This window comes from Cherax quadricarinatus, chromosome 37, assembly GCF_038502225.1.
Source record: "Cherax quadricarinatus isolate ZL_2023a chromosome 37, ASM3850222v1, whole genome shotgun sequence".
In the NCBI taxonomy this organism is placed as follows: domain Eukaryota; kingdom Metazoa; phylum Arthropoda; class Malacostraca; order Decapoda; family Parastacidae; genus Cherax; species Cherax quadricarinatus.
The window spans coordinates 14344571-14364078 of record NC_091328.1 but is presented as its reverse complement, the minus strand read 5'-3'; the positions used below and the strand labels follow the sequence as shown (position 1 = coordinate 14364078).

General features: G+C 38.1%; 1 protein-coding gene across 4 annotated transcripts in view; it reads right to left on the bottom strand.

Moving 5' to 3' along the window:
- Positions 1-482: 482 nt before the first annotated feature.
- Positions 483-19508, bottom strand: part of LOC128702942 (armadillo-like helical domain-containing protein 3) — a 93651-nt gene continuing 74625 nt past the window's right edge. For all 4 annotated transcript variants that reach the window (XM_053797427.2, XM_070091900.1, XM_070091899.1 and 1 more), the window contains 4 exons: positions 19312-19412; positions 16104-16182; positions 15330-15446; positions 483-2690 (listed from right to left, as the gene is read on the bottom strand). In XM_053797427.2, the coding sequence (XP_053653402.2) occupies positions 2598-2690; positions 15330-15446; positions 16104-16182; positions 19312-19412 (390 nt within the window). In that variant the 3' untranslated portion in view covers positions 483-2597. The remainder of the gene's footprint in view (positions 2691-15329; positions 15447-16103; positions 16183-19311; positions 19413-19508) is intronic.

Below are 19508 nucleotides of genomic sequence, written 5' to 3'. Positions count from 1 at the left end.
TATAGAGTAACATATATTTATGCATTAATAACTGTTCAAGGGCTCTTAATCGAAGAAATTGGAGCTATCATCCCTTTCTTTATCACACCTGATTGCCTCCCAGTCCCTAGGCACTGTATGACTCATGCCCCTCAAGGAAGGTTCCTTGATGTTGGTGAGGGGCTCTTGATTTAGGGAATTGGATCTGTGCTCCAGTTCCCCAAATTAAGCCTGAATGCCTTCCACATCCCCCCCCCAGGCGCTGTATAATCCTCCGGGTTTAGCGCTTCCCCCTTGATTATAATAATAATGTATGACTCATGTTAAACACTTCCCCATGAATATAATAATGAGTTGGTAAATAGAAGAGCTGTAAGACAACAAATTGGTAGCAAAACTAAAGCATATATTCTGGCACTTGATGAGTCATCTATCCCTGCATTAAGACAACATGGTGTGAAATAGCTGGTGTAAATGTTGAAGAATATTTGACAGTACAGTACTTTAGATTTTCTTTTAATGTTCCAGATATAATGTTTTAGTAACACAAATATTGTCAGATTCAGAACACTAAACAAAAGAGCAGGCCTTTTAAACATAAAAGAATATCACCTTTTCATTAGTAAATTTTTGACACTGGTCACATTAGATGAAAGGTGAATTTTGAACTTCATTAAAAAATTGAATCTTGTAAGACAGAAAATGTGAAATCTGATAGTAATTACCATCACCTACAACATCATACAAATATAAAATTTGAAATATGGTTTGTTGTATAATAAGTTCTCTCTAATTTGTAATAATGTGTTTAGGAAGCAAGGAATGGGGAAGTTCCAAGTTATAGAAAATTGCAAACTCCTGGTTTGGACAAAAAAAAATCTGAATACAATCTGGAATTATTGTCATTTGGAATTTTTTCTTCACAGAATGAGTACCGTAACTCAAATTTAAAAAATGTGAAGAGTGCTCTTCCTTAGTCTTGAAAATTCCACAAGTTACCTGACATAGATAAATAATTTTTGTTTTTGCTTTTACAGTGGTCCCTCGTTTTTCGTAATTAATCCGTTCCTGGAGGAGCTACTATAAACGAAATTTACGATTTGCGAATCAATTTTCCCCATAAGAAATAATGTAAATACAATTAATCCGTTCCTGACACCCAGAAGTATTAAAACAAAAAAAATTTTACATGAAATATACATGTAGTACATAAACAATACAATGAGAAATGATGAATGAAAAATTAACAGCATAACGCTTACCTTTATTGGAGATTCTTCTTAGTGTATGGGAGACTGGAGGAGGAGAGAGATTGGATTGTTTACAGTTTGGAAGAGGAATCCCCTTCCAGCAACACCTCAGGTACCAATTGCTTTTCTGGGGTTACTTCTCTTCTCTGTTTCTTAATGCCACTAGGACCACCATGAGAGTCACTGGAGTCCTGTCTCGCAAAATAACTGTGGAGAGAGCTCTGTTTCTGGCGTCTCTTTAACACTTCCCTAAAATGGCCCAAGACTTTGTCACTACATATTTCTCACCTTCTTTACCACAGGCTTGGCACTAGGAGCTTTCTTTGGAGCCATGGTAGCTTATTTAGTACTTGCAAGCACTAAAATGAGTGGAATATTATGAAATATTTCGTAGGAGCACTTGAGGGGACCTTCACTCACTGGTAAACAATGCCAGACTGGCTGGGTAGGGAGGCCTCCCCGGCTCATACTGTGCTTATGCGTCCCGGATGAACTACTATTTGCGAGTCAACCTATGAAAAACGAGTCCATGTTTATACGAAAATACCCCTATGATTGGCGAAATTTACGATTGCCGAGAACTACGAAAAGCGAGGGACCACTGTATTTGCAAAAAATAAAAAACAATAATGGTTATTTCAGTAATTATATTTAAAATCTGAAATTCTGGAAAGCATTCATCTTTATTTAGAAAGTTTGACTAAATTTTATAAAATCTGAAATGAAAATGGAACTTTTTTGATCTTACTGGAAAAACCTAACCTCTGACTATTTCAATTTCAAAATTTATTTTCTAAATTTGGGAGAACTCCACGTGATAGATATTATACAGTGTATTATTCATTATAAAATATTACGGTTAATATTACCACTACTGCAGATTATTTTATAAAATGAAACTACAATGGTTCATTCCATTTTTTAATATAAAGTAGTTATTAAAATTTAACTCTTATCTAATAACATCAAGTTTATGTCAAATATAATACATGTATATTTACAAGATGTAAATTACAAAGAGACTATAGCTAAGGATGCTGTTATCTTTACAAATAAAAATGTACAATAAAACTTAATTTACAAGCACAAGGCAAAATACTGTGATAAATGACAAAGATAAGGGTTGTAGCTGTTTTTTTGCTCTACAATTATTTTGAATATTACTGAACAATGAGATGCTCACATATCAAATGTTAAATATCTAACAGAGTAACAATAATGCCAGGAAATCTTCGGTATTCTGGTACAACTTTGTAGCTTTATAAAGAAAATATTTTATAATTTAAGACAAAATATTACTTGTAATCCAACCAGAAAATATTCCATTATCTATTGTTAAACACCAAGAACATTGACTTACACTAGGCCTCACGCTGAGTTACTCAGTTCCTGCAGTATGGACAAGTTTTCGAATGCACCAAAATCTATGCCTTGTCTGGTGTCACTGAGAATGCTTCGCACCTGTAATAGCAGAGTAAGACTGTAAAAGATATACAGTTGTCTGTGGATGAGCAGGTACACAGAGACCTTAATTTAATTTGTGGTCATTCCATATAATATTTGCATTTACAGTACTTTTAAAACTAGCTAACCTCTATTATTTTTAAAATACTACATTTATTCTTTCATAGTTCAGTGATTTTTTTTTTTGGCTCTTGTTATCTGACATCTAGGTGCTCTTTAGTTGTGTCTAAAGGCTTTCTTCTGTTTGCTGAATATGTATCTGTTTCATTAACCCGTAAACAGTCCAAACGCATACACACCGTATACGTTTTTACCGCTACTGCCCCAAACGTATATTTATGTTTTATTTTTCATTCCTTCCAAATTGGCGCGATAGGCCTGAGTTCCGTAGACATGAGAGAATGGATGTGGGCACTCAGTGTGCGCATTATCAAAAAAATCTGGGACGCCTGGGTACCGCATGGTAGGACCAGTTACATTCAGCTCTATCTTGGGTCAACATCATGGCACATCCTCGTGATTCACTCACGCCTCGTTGTATTAACACTATTATTCGAGGAAAGTGATATGGAAGGTCAGTTTAGTGGATTTGACGCAGATGTAGCTACTAATAATCAAGGAAATAGTGAAAATATAGACGATAACCCAGATGACCCTCAGCCCATCACCTCTGGGGTGGCCAGTGTGGCCACACCAGACCCTAGGCCAAGCACTTCTGGGGAGGCCAGGGTGGCCACACCAGACCCTGGGCCAAGCACTTCTGGGGTGGCCAGTGTGGCCACACAAGACCCTGGGCCAAGCACCTCTGGAGTGGCAAGTGTTACACATAGGCAACTACTAAAGTGAAAGTGATATATGTGACAATGAGATTGATTTTATGCCATTAGAGGATTCGTCTAGTGACAGTGATCATTATTCACCAGTGAAGTGTACTTTTAGGCATCATTACCCACATTCAGGCAGTGTGCCATTTGCAGTCGGCGGCAAGGGTCGTGACAGGTCACGATCCAAAACCCCTGCCACTGATAGTGAAAGTGATCATGAAGGTGAATATGTGGGGATGGAGGAAATAGTGGTGGGTGGCACGGTGCCTGGACCACATGGCGCAGTGGGTGGACAGACAAAGGACCGCCCGGCATCCCCTCAACCATGTGCTGCCTCCACTCCTGTCCCCCCTCCTGTTCTCCCACGCCCCATGCCAGAAGTCTACCCTGTACCATGTGACCGAGAGTGGAACTGGACACAAAGTACATTTGTGCCGGAGCCTTTTGATTTTGATGTGAATGGAAGTGGCATTCTGCCAGAATGTCCCATAATGAATGAGTCTACAGAGTTAGACTTTTTCCAGTTATACTTTGACGAGCCTATAATGAGCTTGATAGTGACCCAGACGAACAATTATTACCGCTATATCATGGACAATACACCAGAGGTTGGGGAATCGTCACAGCTGCACAGATGGAAAGATACAACAGTGGATGAAATGTATTTATTCCTTGCCACTGTCATACTTATGCCACATACCTATAAGAACAATATACGTAACTACTGGACCACAGACTACTTTATCAGTACTCCTGTCTTCTGTGACCTCCTTCCCTGCAACAGATTCATTCTGTTGCTACGAATGTTGCACTTCTCAGACAGGAATAGGCCCAACAGAAATGACCTTCTATACAAAATCTGGGAAGTGTATCTATATGAAGAAGAAATTCAGTGCCTACTTTTATCCCTTCAAGAATATTGTCGTTGACGAGTCCTTGATTCTGTTCAAGGGATGCTTGTCATTCAAACAATATATACCGAGCAAACATCATCGCTTTGGTATAAAACGTTTTATGTGTGACTGTGAGAGTGGTCTTGTGTTGGATGTGATTGTATATACCGAGAAAAAAACACTCGGCGATACCAGGCGCATGTTGGGCATTTCTGGTGATGTTCGAAAAATGATGGAACCATACCTTGGCAAGGGCTATACATTGTACACAGACAACTGGTATACCAGCCCTATGCTCGATGATTTCCTACGTGTGAACAATACTGATATATGTGGAACCGTGAGAAGGAATAGGAAATATATGCCAAGGTTCAGTGGAGGCAGTATTGAAGGTGCAATGCAAGCATTTCATGCCAATGACATCATGGCACTGATGTGGCATGACAAACGGGATGTGACATTGTTGTCAACCATCCACAGAAACGAGATGGTACAAACAGACAAATTGAACAGGGAGACCAATGAACGTACTGTATTGTCAAGCCAGCTGCTCTTGTCGACTATACAAACAATATGCGACTCGTTGACAAGTGTGACATTTTGATAGGGTTCGTTGACTGTGCGTGTAAGTCGCAAGTGGTATATAAAACTGTTTTCTCACCTTGTAGACATTGCAGTGCTCAATGCATTCAATATGTACGAAATAAAGACTGGAAAAACGACAACGTTTTGCAGAATTCTCCCTGAATGTCCTAAAACAGATAGCAAAAAAGTATGGTACCACACCTGTACCTGCCCCTCAACAGCGACCTGTCACACCACAACCTGTCCCCCAACCACAACCATAGCCAGTGGGGGAAGTGCCAGACCGAATCATCCCTAACTGTCACTACTTGGTACCAATACCACCTAACCCAAAGAAGAAGCATTCCCAGAAAAAGTGTGTTGTGTGTGCTACCACCACAAAACGACCCCAACAGCGGAAGGACACACAATACATTTGTAACCAGTGTGGGGTGGCACTCTGAGTCCATGCTTCATGGAGTATCATACAATCGTGGAGTTCTAGAAACATAAGTGGGACATGTAAATAATTGTATATAGTTGTAGATAATAATGTGTGATTCAACCAGGTGTGCAAAATCACCTGTCAGTGTATACATGTGTGTCTGTGACAATATAATAATTTTGTATATATTATTGGTGTATTATATATTATATATTATATATTATTGGTAGTAGGTTGGTAGACAGCAACCACCCAGGGGGGTACTACCGTCCTGCCAAGTGAGTGTGAAACGAAAGCCTGTAATTGTTTTACATGATGGTAGGATTGCTGGTGTCTTTTGTCTGTCTCATAAATATGCAAGATTACAGGTACATCTTACTACTTCTACTTACATTTAGGTCACACTACACATACATGTACATGTTTATTTATACACACTCATCTGAGTTTTCTTTGATTTTATCTTAATAGTTCTTGGTCATATTACTTTTCCTTTTATATCCATGGGGAAGTGGAATAAGAATCTTTCCCCCGTAAGCATGTTGTAAAAGTCAACTAAAATGCTGGGAACAATGAGCTAGTAACCCCTTTTCCTGTAATAATTACTAAAAAGAATATGAAGAAGAAAACTGTCAAAGTGGGAAGTCTGAATGTGCGTGGATGTTGTGCAAATGATAAGAAAGAGATGATTGTGGATGTTATGAATGAGAAGCTGGATGTCCTGGCTTTAAGTGAAACAAAGCTTAAGGGGGTGGGAGAGTTTCATTGGAGAGGAATAAATGTGATTAGGTCAGGGGTTTCAAATAGAGTTAGAGCTAAAGAAGGAGTAGCAATAATGTTGAAGGATAAGTTATGGCAGGAAAAGAGGGACTACAAATGTATTAATTCAAGGATTATGTGGAGTAAAATAAAGGTTGAATGTGAAAAGTGGGTTATAGTAAACATATATGCACCTGCAGAAGAGAGAAGTGTTGAGGAGAGAGAGAGATTTTGGGAAATGTTGAGTGAATGTGTGGGGAGTTTTGAACCAAGTGTGAGAGTAATGGTGGTTGGGGATTTCAATGCTAAAGTGAGCAAAAATGCTGTGGAGGGAGTAGTAGGTAAATTTGGGGTGCCAGGGGTAAATGAAAATGGGGAGCCTTTAATTGAGCAATGTGTAGAAAGAGGTTTGGTAATAAGTAATACATATTTTATGAAGAAGAGGATAAATAAATATACAAGGTATGATATAGCATGTAATGAAAGTAGTTTGTTAGATTATGTATTGGTGGATAAAGGGTTGATGGGTAGGCTCCAGGATGCACACATTTAAATAGGGGGCAACTGATATTTCGGATCATTATTTAGTTGTAGCTACAGTTAGAGTAAGAGGTAGATGGGAAAAGAGGAAAATGGCAACAACAAGCAAGAGGGAGGTGAAAGTGTATAAACTAAGGGAGGAGGAAGTTCTGGTGAGATATAAGCAACTATTGGCAAAAAGGTGGGCTGGTGCAAGTATGAGTAGTGGGGGAGTTGAAGAGGGTTGGAATAGGTTTAAAAATGCAGTATTAGAATGTGGGGCAGAAGTTTGTGGTTATAGGAGAGTGGGTGCAGGAGGAATGAGGAGTGATTGGTGGAATGATGAAGTAAAGGGTGTGATAAAAGAGAAAAAGTTAGCCTATGAGAGGTTTTTACAAAGCAGAGGTGTTATAAGAAGAGTAGAGTATATGGAGAGTAAAAGAAGTGAAGAGAGTGGTGAGAGAGTGCAAAAGGAGAGCAGATGACAGAGTGGGAGAGGCACTGTCAAGAAATTTTAATGAAAATAAGAAAAAATTTTGGAGTTAAACAAGCTAAGAAAGCCTAGAGAACGAATGGATTTGTCAGTTAAAAACAGAGTAGGGGAGATAGCAGATGGGGAGATGGAGGTTTTGGGTAGATGGCGAGAATATTTTGAGGAACTTTTAAATGTTGACGAAGAAAGGGAAGCGGTAATTTCATGCACTGGCCAGGGAGGTATACCATCTTTTAGAAGTGAAGAAGAACAGGATGTGAGTGTGGGGGAGGTGCGTGAGGCATTACGTAGAATGAAAGGGGGTAAAGCAGCTGGAACTGACGGGATTATGAGAGAAATGTTAAAAGCAGGGGGGATATAGTGTTGGAGTGTTTGGTATTTTTGTTTAATAAATGTATGAAAGAGGGGAAGGTACCTAGGGATTGGCAGAGAGCATGTATAGTCCCTTTATATAAAGGGAAAGGGGACAAAAGAGATTGTAAAAATTATAGAGGAATAAGTTTACTGAGTATACCAGGAAAAGTGTACGGTAGGGTTATAATTGAAAGAATTAGAGGTAAGACAGAATGTAGGATTGTGGATGAGCAAGGAGGTTTCAGAGTGGGTAGGGGATGTGTAGATCAAGTGTTTACATTGAGGCATATATGTGAACAGTATTTATATAAAGGTAGGGAAGTTTTTATTGCATTTATGGATTTAGAAAAGGCATATGATAGAGTGGATGGGGGAGCAATGTGGCAGATGTTGCAAGTACAGTGGACCCCCGCATAACGATGGCATCACATAGCGATTTTTCCGCATACCGATTACTTTTATCGCAAAATTTTTGCCGCGCATACCGATTAAAAACCCGGTTACCGATTTTCGTCCGAGACGCGTCCAATGTGCCCTCAGCCAGCCTCACATGTGCCGGCCGTCCCATTGTTTACCAGCCAGCCTCCGCGGTAACATCCAAGCATACACTCGGAATATTTCGTATTATTACAGTGTTTTCGGTGCTGTTTCTGGAAAATAAGTGACCATGGGCCCCAAGAAAGCTTCTAGTGCCAACCCTGTGGTAAAAAGGGTGAGAATTAGTATGGAAATTAAGAAAGATTTTGAAGGGTTTGGGGCTAACCCTGAGAAGCCTATGCCAGTTGTGGAATCCATTGTGCCTACTTCAAAGATTAAGGAAATGTGTGCACAGTGGGTTGAACTGCAAACCTTTATAGATGAAAATCACCCTGACACAGCTGTTGCAAGCCGTGCTGGTGACTATTTCAATGACAATGTTGTGGCCCATTTTAGACAAATCGTAAAGGAACGGGAGGTACAGAGCTCTATGGACAGATTTGTTGTGCGACAGAGGTCCAGTGACTCTCAAGCTGGTCCTAGTGGCATTAAAAGAAGAAGGGAAGTAACCCCGGAAAAGGACTTGCTACCTCAAGTCGTAATGGAAGGGGATTCCCCTTCTAAACAGTAAGAAGATAATGCTCTCCCCTCCTCCCATCCCATCAATCATCACCAGATCTTCAATAAAAGTAAGTGTCATGTAATTGTGCATGCCTTTTTCAGTTTGTGTGTATTAAAATTAACATTTCATGTGGTAAAAAAAATTTTTTTTCATACTTTTGGGCGTCTTGCACGGATTAATTTTATTTCCATTATTTCTTATGGGGAAAATTCATTCGCATAACGATTATTTCGCATAACGATGAGCCCTCTTGCACGGATTAAAATCGTTAACCGGGGGTCCACTGTACAGTGGACCCTCGACCAACGATGGCATCGATTAACGATAAATCCGACTAGCGATACATTTTAACGCAAAAATTTTGCCTCCACTAGCGCTAAAAAACTCGACCAACACTATTCGTTCCGTCTGAGACACGTCCACTTCTGGCCAGTGTTTACAAGACAGCCAGCCACCGCGGTCGCTTCCAAGCATACAATCAGAACATTTCATATTATTGCAGCCGTTTTAGTGATTGCACCTGCAAAATAAGTCACCATGGGCCCCAAGAAAGCTTCTAGTGCCAACCCTACAGCAAAAAGGGTGAGAATTACTATGGATATGAAGAAAGAGATCATTGCTAAGTATGAAAGTGGAGTGCGTGTCTCCGAGCTGGCCAGGTTGTACACAAAACCCCAATCAACCATCGCTACTATTGTGGGCAAGAAAACGGCAATCAAGGAAGCTGTTCTTGCCAAAGGTGCAACTATGTTTTCGAAACTGAGATCGCAAGTACTCGAAGATGTTGAGAGACTGTTACTGGTGTGGATAAACGAAAAACAGATAGCAGGAGAGAGCATCTCTCAAGCGATCATGTGTGAAAAGGCTAGGAAGTTGCATGACGATTTAATTAAAAAAATGCCAGCAACTAGTGGTGATGTGAGTGAATTTAAGGCCAGCAAAGGTTGGTTTGAGAGATTTAAAGGGAAGGGAAGAAACCCAGGAAAAGGGCTTGCCACCTCAAGTACTAATGGAAGGGGATTCCCCTTCTAAACACTAAGACCATCAACACTCTCCCCTCCTCCCATCCCATCAATCATCACCAGATCTTCAATAAAGGTAAGTGTCATGTAACTGTGCATGTCTTCTTCAGTTTGTGTGTATTAAAATTAATATTTCATGTGGTAAAAACAATTTTTTTTTTCATACTTTGGGGTGTCCTACACAGATTAATTTGATTTCCATTATTTCTTATGGGGAAAATTAACTTGACTAACGATAATTTTGACTAACGATGACCTCTCAGGAATGGATTAATAGCGTTAGTCGAGGGTCCACTGTATATGGAATAGGTGGTAAGTTACTAAATGCTGTAAAGAGTTTTTATGAGGATAGTGATGCTCAGGTTAGGGTGTGTAGAGGAGAGGGAGACTACTTCCCAGTAAAAGTAAGTCTTAGACAGAGATGTGTAATGTCACTATGGTTGTTTAATATATTTATAGATGGGGTTGTAAAAGAAGTAAATGCTAGGGTGTTCGGGAGAGGGGTGGGATTAAATTATGGGGAATCAAATACAAAATGGGAATTAACACAGTTGCTTTTTGCTGATGATACTGTGCTCATGGGAGATTCTAAAGAAAAATTGCAAAGGTTAGTGGATGAGTTTGGGAGTGTGTGTAAAGGTAGAAAGTTGAAAGTGAACATAGAAAAGAGTAAGGTGATGAGGGTATCAAATGATTTAGATAAAGAAAAATTGGATATCAAAATGGAGAGGAGGAGTATGGAAGAAGTGAATGTTTTCAGATACTTGGGAGTTAATGTGTCGGCGGATGGATTTATGAAGGATGAGGTTAATCATAGAATTGATGAGGGAAAAAAGGTGAGTGGTGCATTGAGGTATATGTGGAGACAAAAAACGTTAACTATGGAGGCAAAGAAGGGAATGTATGAAAGTATAGTAGTACCAACACTCTTATATGGATGTGAAGCCTGGGTTGTGAATGCAGCAGCGAGGAGGCAGTTGGAGGCAGTGGAGATGTCCTGTCTAAGGGCAATGTGTGGTGTAAATATTATGTAGAAAATTCGCAGTGTGGAAATTTGGAGAAGGTGTGGAGTTAATAAAAGTATTAGTCAGAGGGCAGAAGAGGGGTTGTTGAAGTGGTTTGGTCATTAGAGAGAATGGATCAAAGTAGAATGACATGGAGAGCGTTTAAATCTGCAGGGGAAGGAGGGCGGGGGTAGGGGTTGTCCTCAAAAAGGTTGGAGGGAGGGGGTAAAGGAAGTTTTGTGGGCAAGGGGCTTAGACTTCCAGCAAGTGTGCGTGAGCGTGTTAGATAGGAGCGAATGGAGACGAATGGTATTTAGGACCTGATGATCTGTTGGAGTGTGAGCAGGGTAATATTTAGTGAAGGGATTCAGGACTTGAGTCCTAGAAATGGGAAGTACAATGCCTTCACTCTAAAGGAGGGGTTCAGGATATTAGCAGTTTGGAGGGATATGTTTGTGTATCTTTATAGGTATATGCTTCTAAGCTGTTGTGTTCTGAGCACCTCTGCAAAAACAGTGATTATGTATGAGTGAGGTGAAAGTGTTGAATGATGATGAAAGCATTTTCTTTTTGGGGATTTTCTTTATTTTTTGGGTCACCCTGCCTCGGTGGGAGACAGCCGACTTGTTTAAAAAAAAAAAAATTAACATTGAAATCAAAAGAATTACTGTAAAACATAAGAATCACATCATGAAAATCAAGAAAAGTAAAAAAAAAAAAACGGTAAATATGCAGAGTTTCTGCAAGCGGCAGCGCTCCGTGTTGCCGTCAGGTGATCGCCAAGTGCCAACTTCGCGGCCTCATATCTCGGTAAGTACTGACCCTAAACATTTTTTTTTTATCCTATAACACTTCGAAAAATGTGCTCTTTTTTTCTATATAAAAAAACCTATTTTTTATTTTTCAAAATATTCGGGGCACTGGGGTAGTGAACATATATATACGTTTGGACCGGTTACGGGTTAATTAAATCCTTGATTATCTGGCACTGTTGGGGAAGCTTTCAAAGAATAAAAAAAAATAGATACCAATCGCACAAATTTTTTTATTTTCCCTCTTGTTTATAAATTTCTTTTCCACATTATCTGTTCAGGTGATCTGTACAGAGAAAATGGATAATGTTAAATGCCGGGTAAGAGAGAGCTGGATAACTGATGATTTACTGCATGTACTTTTTCCCCCACACCAAAACAGCTACCTTTAGTGATTAAATTTTTTCTTTTCTCAAGCCTGCCCCACCTTGGTCACTACTTGGCAGTATAATGTCTAGATTCTTTTATCTTTTTCCTGAGAAATCAGAAGAAAAACTGCTGGCTGTTATGTTTAGGATCTTGAGCACAACACATGCAGGAAGATCATAATGTAACAAATAGCACACCATAGCATAACGACTGGGACACTGTGCAAGTCAGTGGTAAACAATTATGTATAAGGGCAATCACTTAAAAATCTCCCACCTCATTGAATTTTGGAGAGAGCAAAAAGCTCACAAAGAATTATACCAAGAAATATAAGAAGTCTCACTCTGACTGCCTTTCTCAAGTTAGATCAGAATGGAGACAAGTGATTTTTATTATTTGATGTGGCATTGAAGTATGAGCAAGATAACACTAATGAAGGCACTCAAAGAAACTGATTCACTGGATTTGAGCCCTGGAACTGAAAAGAACAGTATCTGTACTCTCAATGAGGGGTGAGTATATTGCAGTTTGGAAGGCCACTTGAACTGTGATGTCAACATACTTTGCAAGATAAAGATTGTGTGAATGATGAATTTTTTTTGTGTGTGTGTGTTGGGGTGGGGGGCAGGAGGGGGCACCCTGTCTCAGTGGGAGATGGCCAGTGTATTAAAAAAAAAATGAAAAAATCCAGTCAGATGAGTTTACAAAAGTTCAAGACTAGAAAGGATTCAAACCCTTATCCTGTATCCATTTTGTATACCACAAGTACATACTCTTTATGAAGACAGGGCACCTTTAACCCTTTGACTGTTTTCGTCATATATATACGTCTTACAAGCCAGTGTTTTTGACGTATTAATACGCCAAAATTCTAGCGGCTTCAAATCAAGCGGGAGAAAACTGGTAGGCCCACATGTGAGAGAATGGGTCTGTGTGGTCGGTGTGTGCAGTATAAAAAAAAATCCTGCAACACAGAGTGCATAATGAGAAAAAAAAACTTTGACCATGTTTTTGGATTAAAACGCTGACTTTGAGGTGTATTTTCGTATAGTATTTATGGTTGTATTCTCATTTTCTTGGTCTCATTTGATAGAATGGAAGACATATTACAGAAACAGATATGATTTTGATTGGTCTTACGATGAAAAGGACCTTGAAATTGAGCTCAAATTAGCAGAAATGTTTGATTTTTGCCGATGTTTAAGAGTAAAAGTCCAACAAGCCATTCTAATACGCAGTCATGAATGGGTTGACATTATTTATACAATTATTACAATAATGCAGTAGTCTGTATAACAGTAAATCTTCTATTTTTTGTGTGAATAAAAATTTAAAATAGAAAGCAAGAGTAATATAAGAGGGGCCTGGAGATGTGACTAATGAACAGAGAAACTGTTATTTTAGTGCCAGGAATGTCTGCATTGTTTATTCTGGACCCTATTTTGAAATTGACATCTTTTTTTAATTTGCGTGAAATTGGCCAAATTGCAAATTTCTGACCACTTTATTGGGTAGTTGAAATTCGTAAATGGGCGGTTTCTTGTACTCAATCGATAAAACAGATAGAGTTCTAAAAAAATAACTATGAGTTTGGTTGACTGGAAGAATGGAATTGGCTGAAAATAGGGCTCAAATTGGGTGAAATTACCAATGCGTATATATCACTGAGATCGCTAACTTCGCGAGAGCGTAATTCCGTAAGTTTTCTATTAAATTTCATACTTTTAGTGTCATTACCATCGGAAAAAGATTCTCTATCATTTCATAAGAAATTTTTTCTTCGAATATTTTGTGACGCAGAGAGACACTTCAGGATTTGGGGTCTTGACAGTCAAAGGGTTAATTTCCAATGATACATCAGTAACATTAAGGTTCCCTTCAATATCACCAAGCACTTAGACATCTTCTTTCTCACCACCCCTCACATGCAGCATACATCCTAACAAATAGTAGGGCATAGAAAAGTGGTTGTAAAGATATTAGAAGAAATGAAAAAAATACACAAAATAACCCTTCTGCAATAAATAATTAAATGCACAACCAAAGAAGTAGTCACTATCTCACAAAATTACATCATAATTTTATCCTTCAATTTATTAACCCTTTCAGGGTTTCTGACATACTAGTACGGCTTACGCACCAGGGTTTTTGACGGACTAGTATGCCTAAATTCTAGCGCCCTCAAATCTAGTGAGAGAAAGCTGGTAGGCCTACATATGAAAGAATGGGTCTATGTGGTCAGTGTGCGCAGTATAAAAAAAATCCCGCAGCATACAGTGCGTAATGAAAAAAAAACATTGACAGTGTTTTTAATTTAAAACAGCGACTTTGCACTATATTTTTGTATGGTATTTATGATGGTATTCTAGTTTTCCTGGTCTCATTTTATAGAATGGAAGACATCTTACAGAAATTGAGACAATTTTGATTGGTTTTACAATGAAAAGTACCTTGAAACTGAGCTCAAAGTAGCAGAAATCTTCGATTTTTTCCAAAGTTCAAAATTAAACAAATCATGTTACACGTCCAATACACGTCAACTGGTGAGTCTAATATTCTTTCACAAGTGTGCTGATATTATTTATACCATTTCTACACTAATGCAGTAGTCTGCATAACGGTAAATCTTCTATTTTTTGTGTGAATAAAAATTCAAAGTGGAAAGCAAAAAAATGTATGAGGGGCGTGGGGACGTGACTAATGAACAGAGAAAATGTTATTTTAGTGCCAGGAATGTCTTTCTTGTTTATTCTGGACCCTACTTGGAAATTGGCATCTTTTGAAATTTGTGTGAAATTGGCAAAATTGCTAAATTCTGACCACTTTATTGCATAGCTGAAATCGGTAAATGGGTGTTTCTTGCATTCATTCGATAGAAAAATGGAGTTCTAGCGAAATAGTTATGATTTTTATCGACTAGTACACTGGAATTGGCCGAAAATAGGGCTCAAAGTGGGCAAAATCGCCGATGCATAAACATCGGCGAGACCACTAACTTCGCGAGAGCATAATTCCCTAAGTTTTCCATCAAATTTCATACTTTTGGTGTCATTATGATCGGGAAAAGTTTCTCTATCTTTTCACACACACAAAAAAAATTTTTCCAAAACATTTTCGACCCTGAGAACACGTTTTGGAGAGGGCCACTTGACCCTGAAATGGTTAACATACATACAGTTATCTCCATGTGGAAGTGGAACATAATTCTTCCTCCGTAAGCCATGCGTGTAATAAGAGGTGGCTAAAATACCAGGAGCAAGGGGCTAGTAACCCCTTCACTTGTGTACATTACTAAACTTAAAAAGAGAAACTTTTCTTTTTCTTTTTTGGTCACCCTGCCTCGGTGGGATATGGCTGTTTTGTTGGGGATGATTTTTTTTTTTTTTTAACAGGTCGGCCATTTCCCACTGAGGCAGGGTGATCCAATAAGAAAGAAAAACCCAAAAAAGAAAGGAAAAACTTTCATCAGTTATACTAACCATATTAGCAAAGAAGTTTGCATGCTGTGGCTTTTCAGCATATTTTTCATACTGGTCTAGGCTGTCATGGAGTTTGAGTGTAAGACTATCATAGTTGTTCCGTACAACCTCCAAAACCTGCAATATCAATGTACGATAGTAGGAAGCTTTGTAGTCTACTGAACTGACTTCATTAAAAAAAAAAGGGGTGCTAGTAATTGCAGATTTCACAAAATGAAGGCTTGAGCCTTTCATATTTCACACTTGGTGAGAAAACAAAAGCTGCAAAATTCTATGTGAAAGCAATAATATTTACTAGTACCTCAAAGCAGCCAAAAATATCTGTACTCTTTGCAAACATATTTTGGATTATTTAGACACCTATGTCTTCTTCATTACAGTTAACTAAATGTCTATTGTACTTTTTTTAAACAATTAACAATGTAAGATAAACTATAGCACAGGGGCCCCTCACTTATGAGTTTGCTATATGAAGATTTCTACCACTGATTCCCTTTGTGCTATATAAATACATCTTATAAGCGAGGTTTGCAAAATGTACTGATGATTCTCATAAGGAAGAATTAAATGATGATGACCTGATTGAGATTAAAGCAGGTGTCATAAAGTTGGAAAGCATCTACCTAACAAAACAAAGGATACCTTCATTAAATTTTTTGCATATCAATAAAAATGTATATTTGGAAAACAAAAAAATTTAGCATAAAGATAATCAGAAGGGATTTTCACAAAAATTAATTAGTATAATTCTTCTCTAAAAAATATATGACTAACCTGTTCTTCAGTAAGAGTTGAGATGCCATGTTCTTGACTCCATTTGTCTAGCTTTGGAGTGAAATGGTTGATGATGGATCTGCAAAGACAAAAATAAAGAACATATAAAATACAGAAGTTAATCTGTACATAAATAGTAATAATAAAAGGTAAAGATACTATACAGAAATTAACTTACTGCACAATTTATTAGGTTTTTAAAAATTTTATGCACTAAGGATTCCAAATAAATTTTTACATAACATTCCACTTTTATTATAAATCACACAATATTGAATTTACCCATTTGTTTTTTTCAACAAACCTGCCATATCCCACTGAGGCAGGGTGACTTAAAAAGAATAACGAAAGTTTCTCTGTTTAAATTTAGTTATTTATAGGGGAGAAGGTGTTACTAGTCCCTTGCTCCCGGTATTTTAGTTGCCTCTTACAACACACATGGTTTATGGAGGAAGAATTCTTCTCTACTTTCCCATGGAGATAAGAGGAAATAAAGAACAAGAACTGTTAAGAAAATAGAAGAAAACCCAGATGGGTGTGTAAATATGTGTTTGTTTACATGTATGGGAGATGACACAGTTACTTTAGCTGATGATACTGTGCTTTACAGGGATTCTAAAGAAAAGTTGCAAAGGTTAGTGGACGAGTTTGGGAGGGTGTGCAAAGGTAAAATGTTGAAAGTGAACATAGATATGAGTAAGGTGATGAGGGTATTAAACAATTTAGAAAAAGAAAAACTGGATATCACAATGGAGAAGGGAGTTTGGAAGAAGTGAATGTTTTCAGATATTTGGGAGTTGACTTGTCAGCAGATGGGTTTATGAAGGATGAGGTTAACCACAGAACTGATGAAGGAAAAAAGGCGAGTGGGGCATTGAGGTATCTGTGGAGACAAAGAACATTATCCATGGAGGCAAAGAAGGGAATGTACCAACACTCTTATATGGGTGTGAAACGTGGGTTGTAAATGCTGCAGTGAGGAGGCGGCGGCTGGAAGCAGTGGAGATGTCGTGTCTAAGGGCAATGTGTGGTGTAAACATTATGCAGAGAATTCATAGTGTGGAAATTAGAAGCAGGTGTGGAGCTACTAAAAGTATTAGTTAGAGGGCTGAAGAGGGGCTGTTGAGGTGGTTTGATCATTTAGAGAGAATGGAACAAAGTACATAGAATGACTTGGAGAGCATATAAATCTGTAGGGGAAGGAAGGAGGGGTAGGGGTTGTCCCCGAAAAAGTTGGAGGGAGGGGGTAAAGCGTGCATGAGCATGTTAAATAGGAGTGAATTCAGACGAATAGATTTTGGGACCTGACGAGCTCTTGTAGTGTGAGCAGGGTAATATTTTGTGAAGGGATTCAGGGAAGCCGGTTACCCGGACTTGAGTCCTGGAAGTGGGGAGCACAATGCCTTCACTTTAAATGAATAGTTTGGGATATTGGCAGTCTGGAGGGATGTCTAAGCTACCATATCTGAGCACCTCTGCAAAGACAGTGATTATGTGTGAGTGATGGTGAAAGTGTTGAATGATGATAAAAGTTTTTTCTTTCATTCTGGGTCACCCTGCCTCGGTGGGAAACAGCCGAGGTGTTAAAAAAAAAAATGTATGTGTAGTATGACTTAAGTGTAAGTAGAAGTAGTAAGATACACCTGTTATCTCACATGTTTATGAAAGAGAAAAAAAGACACCAGCAATCCTACCATCATGTAAAACAATTACAGGTTTCCATTTTACACTCAGCTAACAGGACTGTAGTACCTTTCTGAGTGGTTGCTGTCTACCAACCTACTACCTAGGACCATTTATATCCAGTAACAATTCTTTTCTTGATGCAAGCATCTGGAGTTTTCAGATATACTTTTGAATTAAATACAGTATACAGTACTAAAAGTTAATGCAAACCAACTTTAACCACTTGAGGGTCAGTGCCGTAGTTCTTCAGTTTTGAACTTTGGGTCAGTGCTGTAGAACTATGTCATGAGCTCAGCTCACTCAGATAAGTTGTGAGGGGTAAATTTTGGCCTAGATGTGAGAGAATGGGTCTGTGTGGTGAGTGTACACTATACAAAAAAAAAAAAAAAAATCCTGCCCCATACAGTGCATGATGTGGGAAACAAACTGTGACTGGGTTTTTGATTTAAAATAGTAAATTTGTGGTTTATTTTCAGATTTTTTTATTGTTTTATTCTCGGTTTCTTGGTAACATTTGATAGAAAGGAAGATATATTACTGAAACAGATATGATTCTGATTAGTTTCAGGACTGGAAGTAGCTTGAAATTGAGCTCAAAATAGCAGAAATATTTGATTTTTGTTGATATTCCAGAGTAAAAAAATCACATCACTTGTCCAATACATGCCCAACTAGTTGGTCTAATATGCATTTACAAGTGTGATGACATTACAATTATTACAATAATGCATAACAGTAAATCTTCTATTTTTTCTATGAATAAAAATTCAAAATGAAAATCAAGTGTAATATAAGAGAGAGGCTTGGGAACATAACTAATGAACAGAGGAAATATTATTTTAGTGCCAGGAATGCCTGCATTGTTTATTCTGAACCCTATTTTGAAACTGGGGTATTTTGAAATTTGTGTGAAATTGGCCAAATTACCAATTTCTGATCACTTTATTGGGCAATTGAAATAAATGATTGGGCAATTTTTTGTGCTCAGTTGATAAAATGGAAGACATACTATGGTCTACTGGAACAATGTAATTGGCCTAAAATAGAACTCAAAGTGGGCAAAATCGATGATGCATAAATATCACTGACACAGCAAAATTCATGAAAGTGTAATTTCGTAAATTTTCCATCAAATTTCGTACTTTTTGTTTTATTACCTGCAGAAAAAGATTCTCTACCATTTCACAAGAAAATATAATTTATTTTTTTTTTGACAATTCTTGGATTCTGTGGACACTTTTCAGATCCGGGGTGTAGACCCTCAAGGGTCTAATGCAATGAATGCACACTGCTGCACTAAACTAAGACTGCTATCGGAATCTTATGCAGAGAACTAAGAGTTTTATCTCCCAGTCTAATGTTACATTGGAATATCCCTCCAAGCTCCTATAGACACCACCAAAATACCAGAGTAAAAATAATGCATGATTACCCCCCAAAAGAAAGCTTCAAAAACATCAAGGAGAAAAACAGGAAATTAAAGTTACCTAAATATGCTCTCTTTATGATGGTCAGAACTCACCTCACATTTCCAAGGCAGTTTGTAAGCTTCTGAGCACTTTCTTTGTAATCTCCGTCTGTCCGAGAGTAACGAAGACTCATTGAATACATATTTTCAAATACCTGCAAAATAAATATTTATGGGATCTTTTCAAATGGTAATTTCGGACAAATATTTATTAATGAAACAAGAACTTATATAAATACAGTATTATTAAG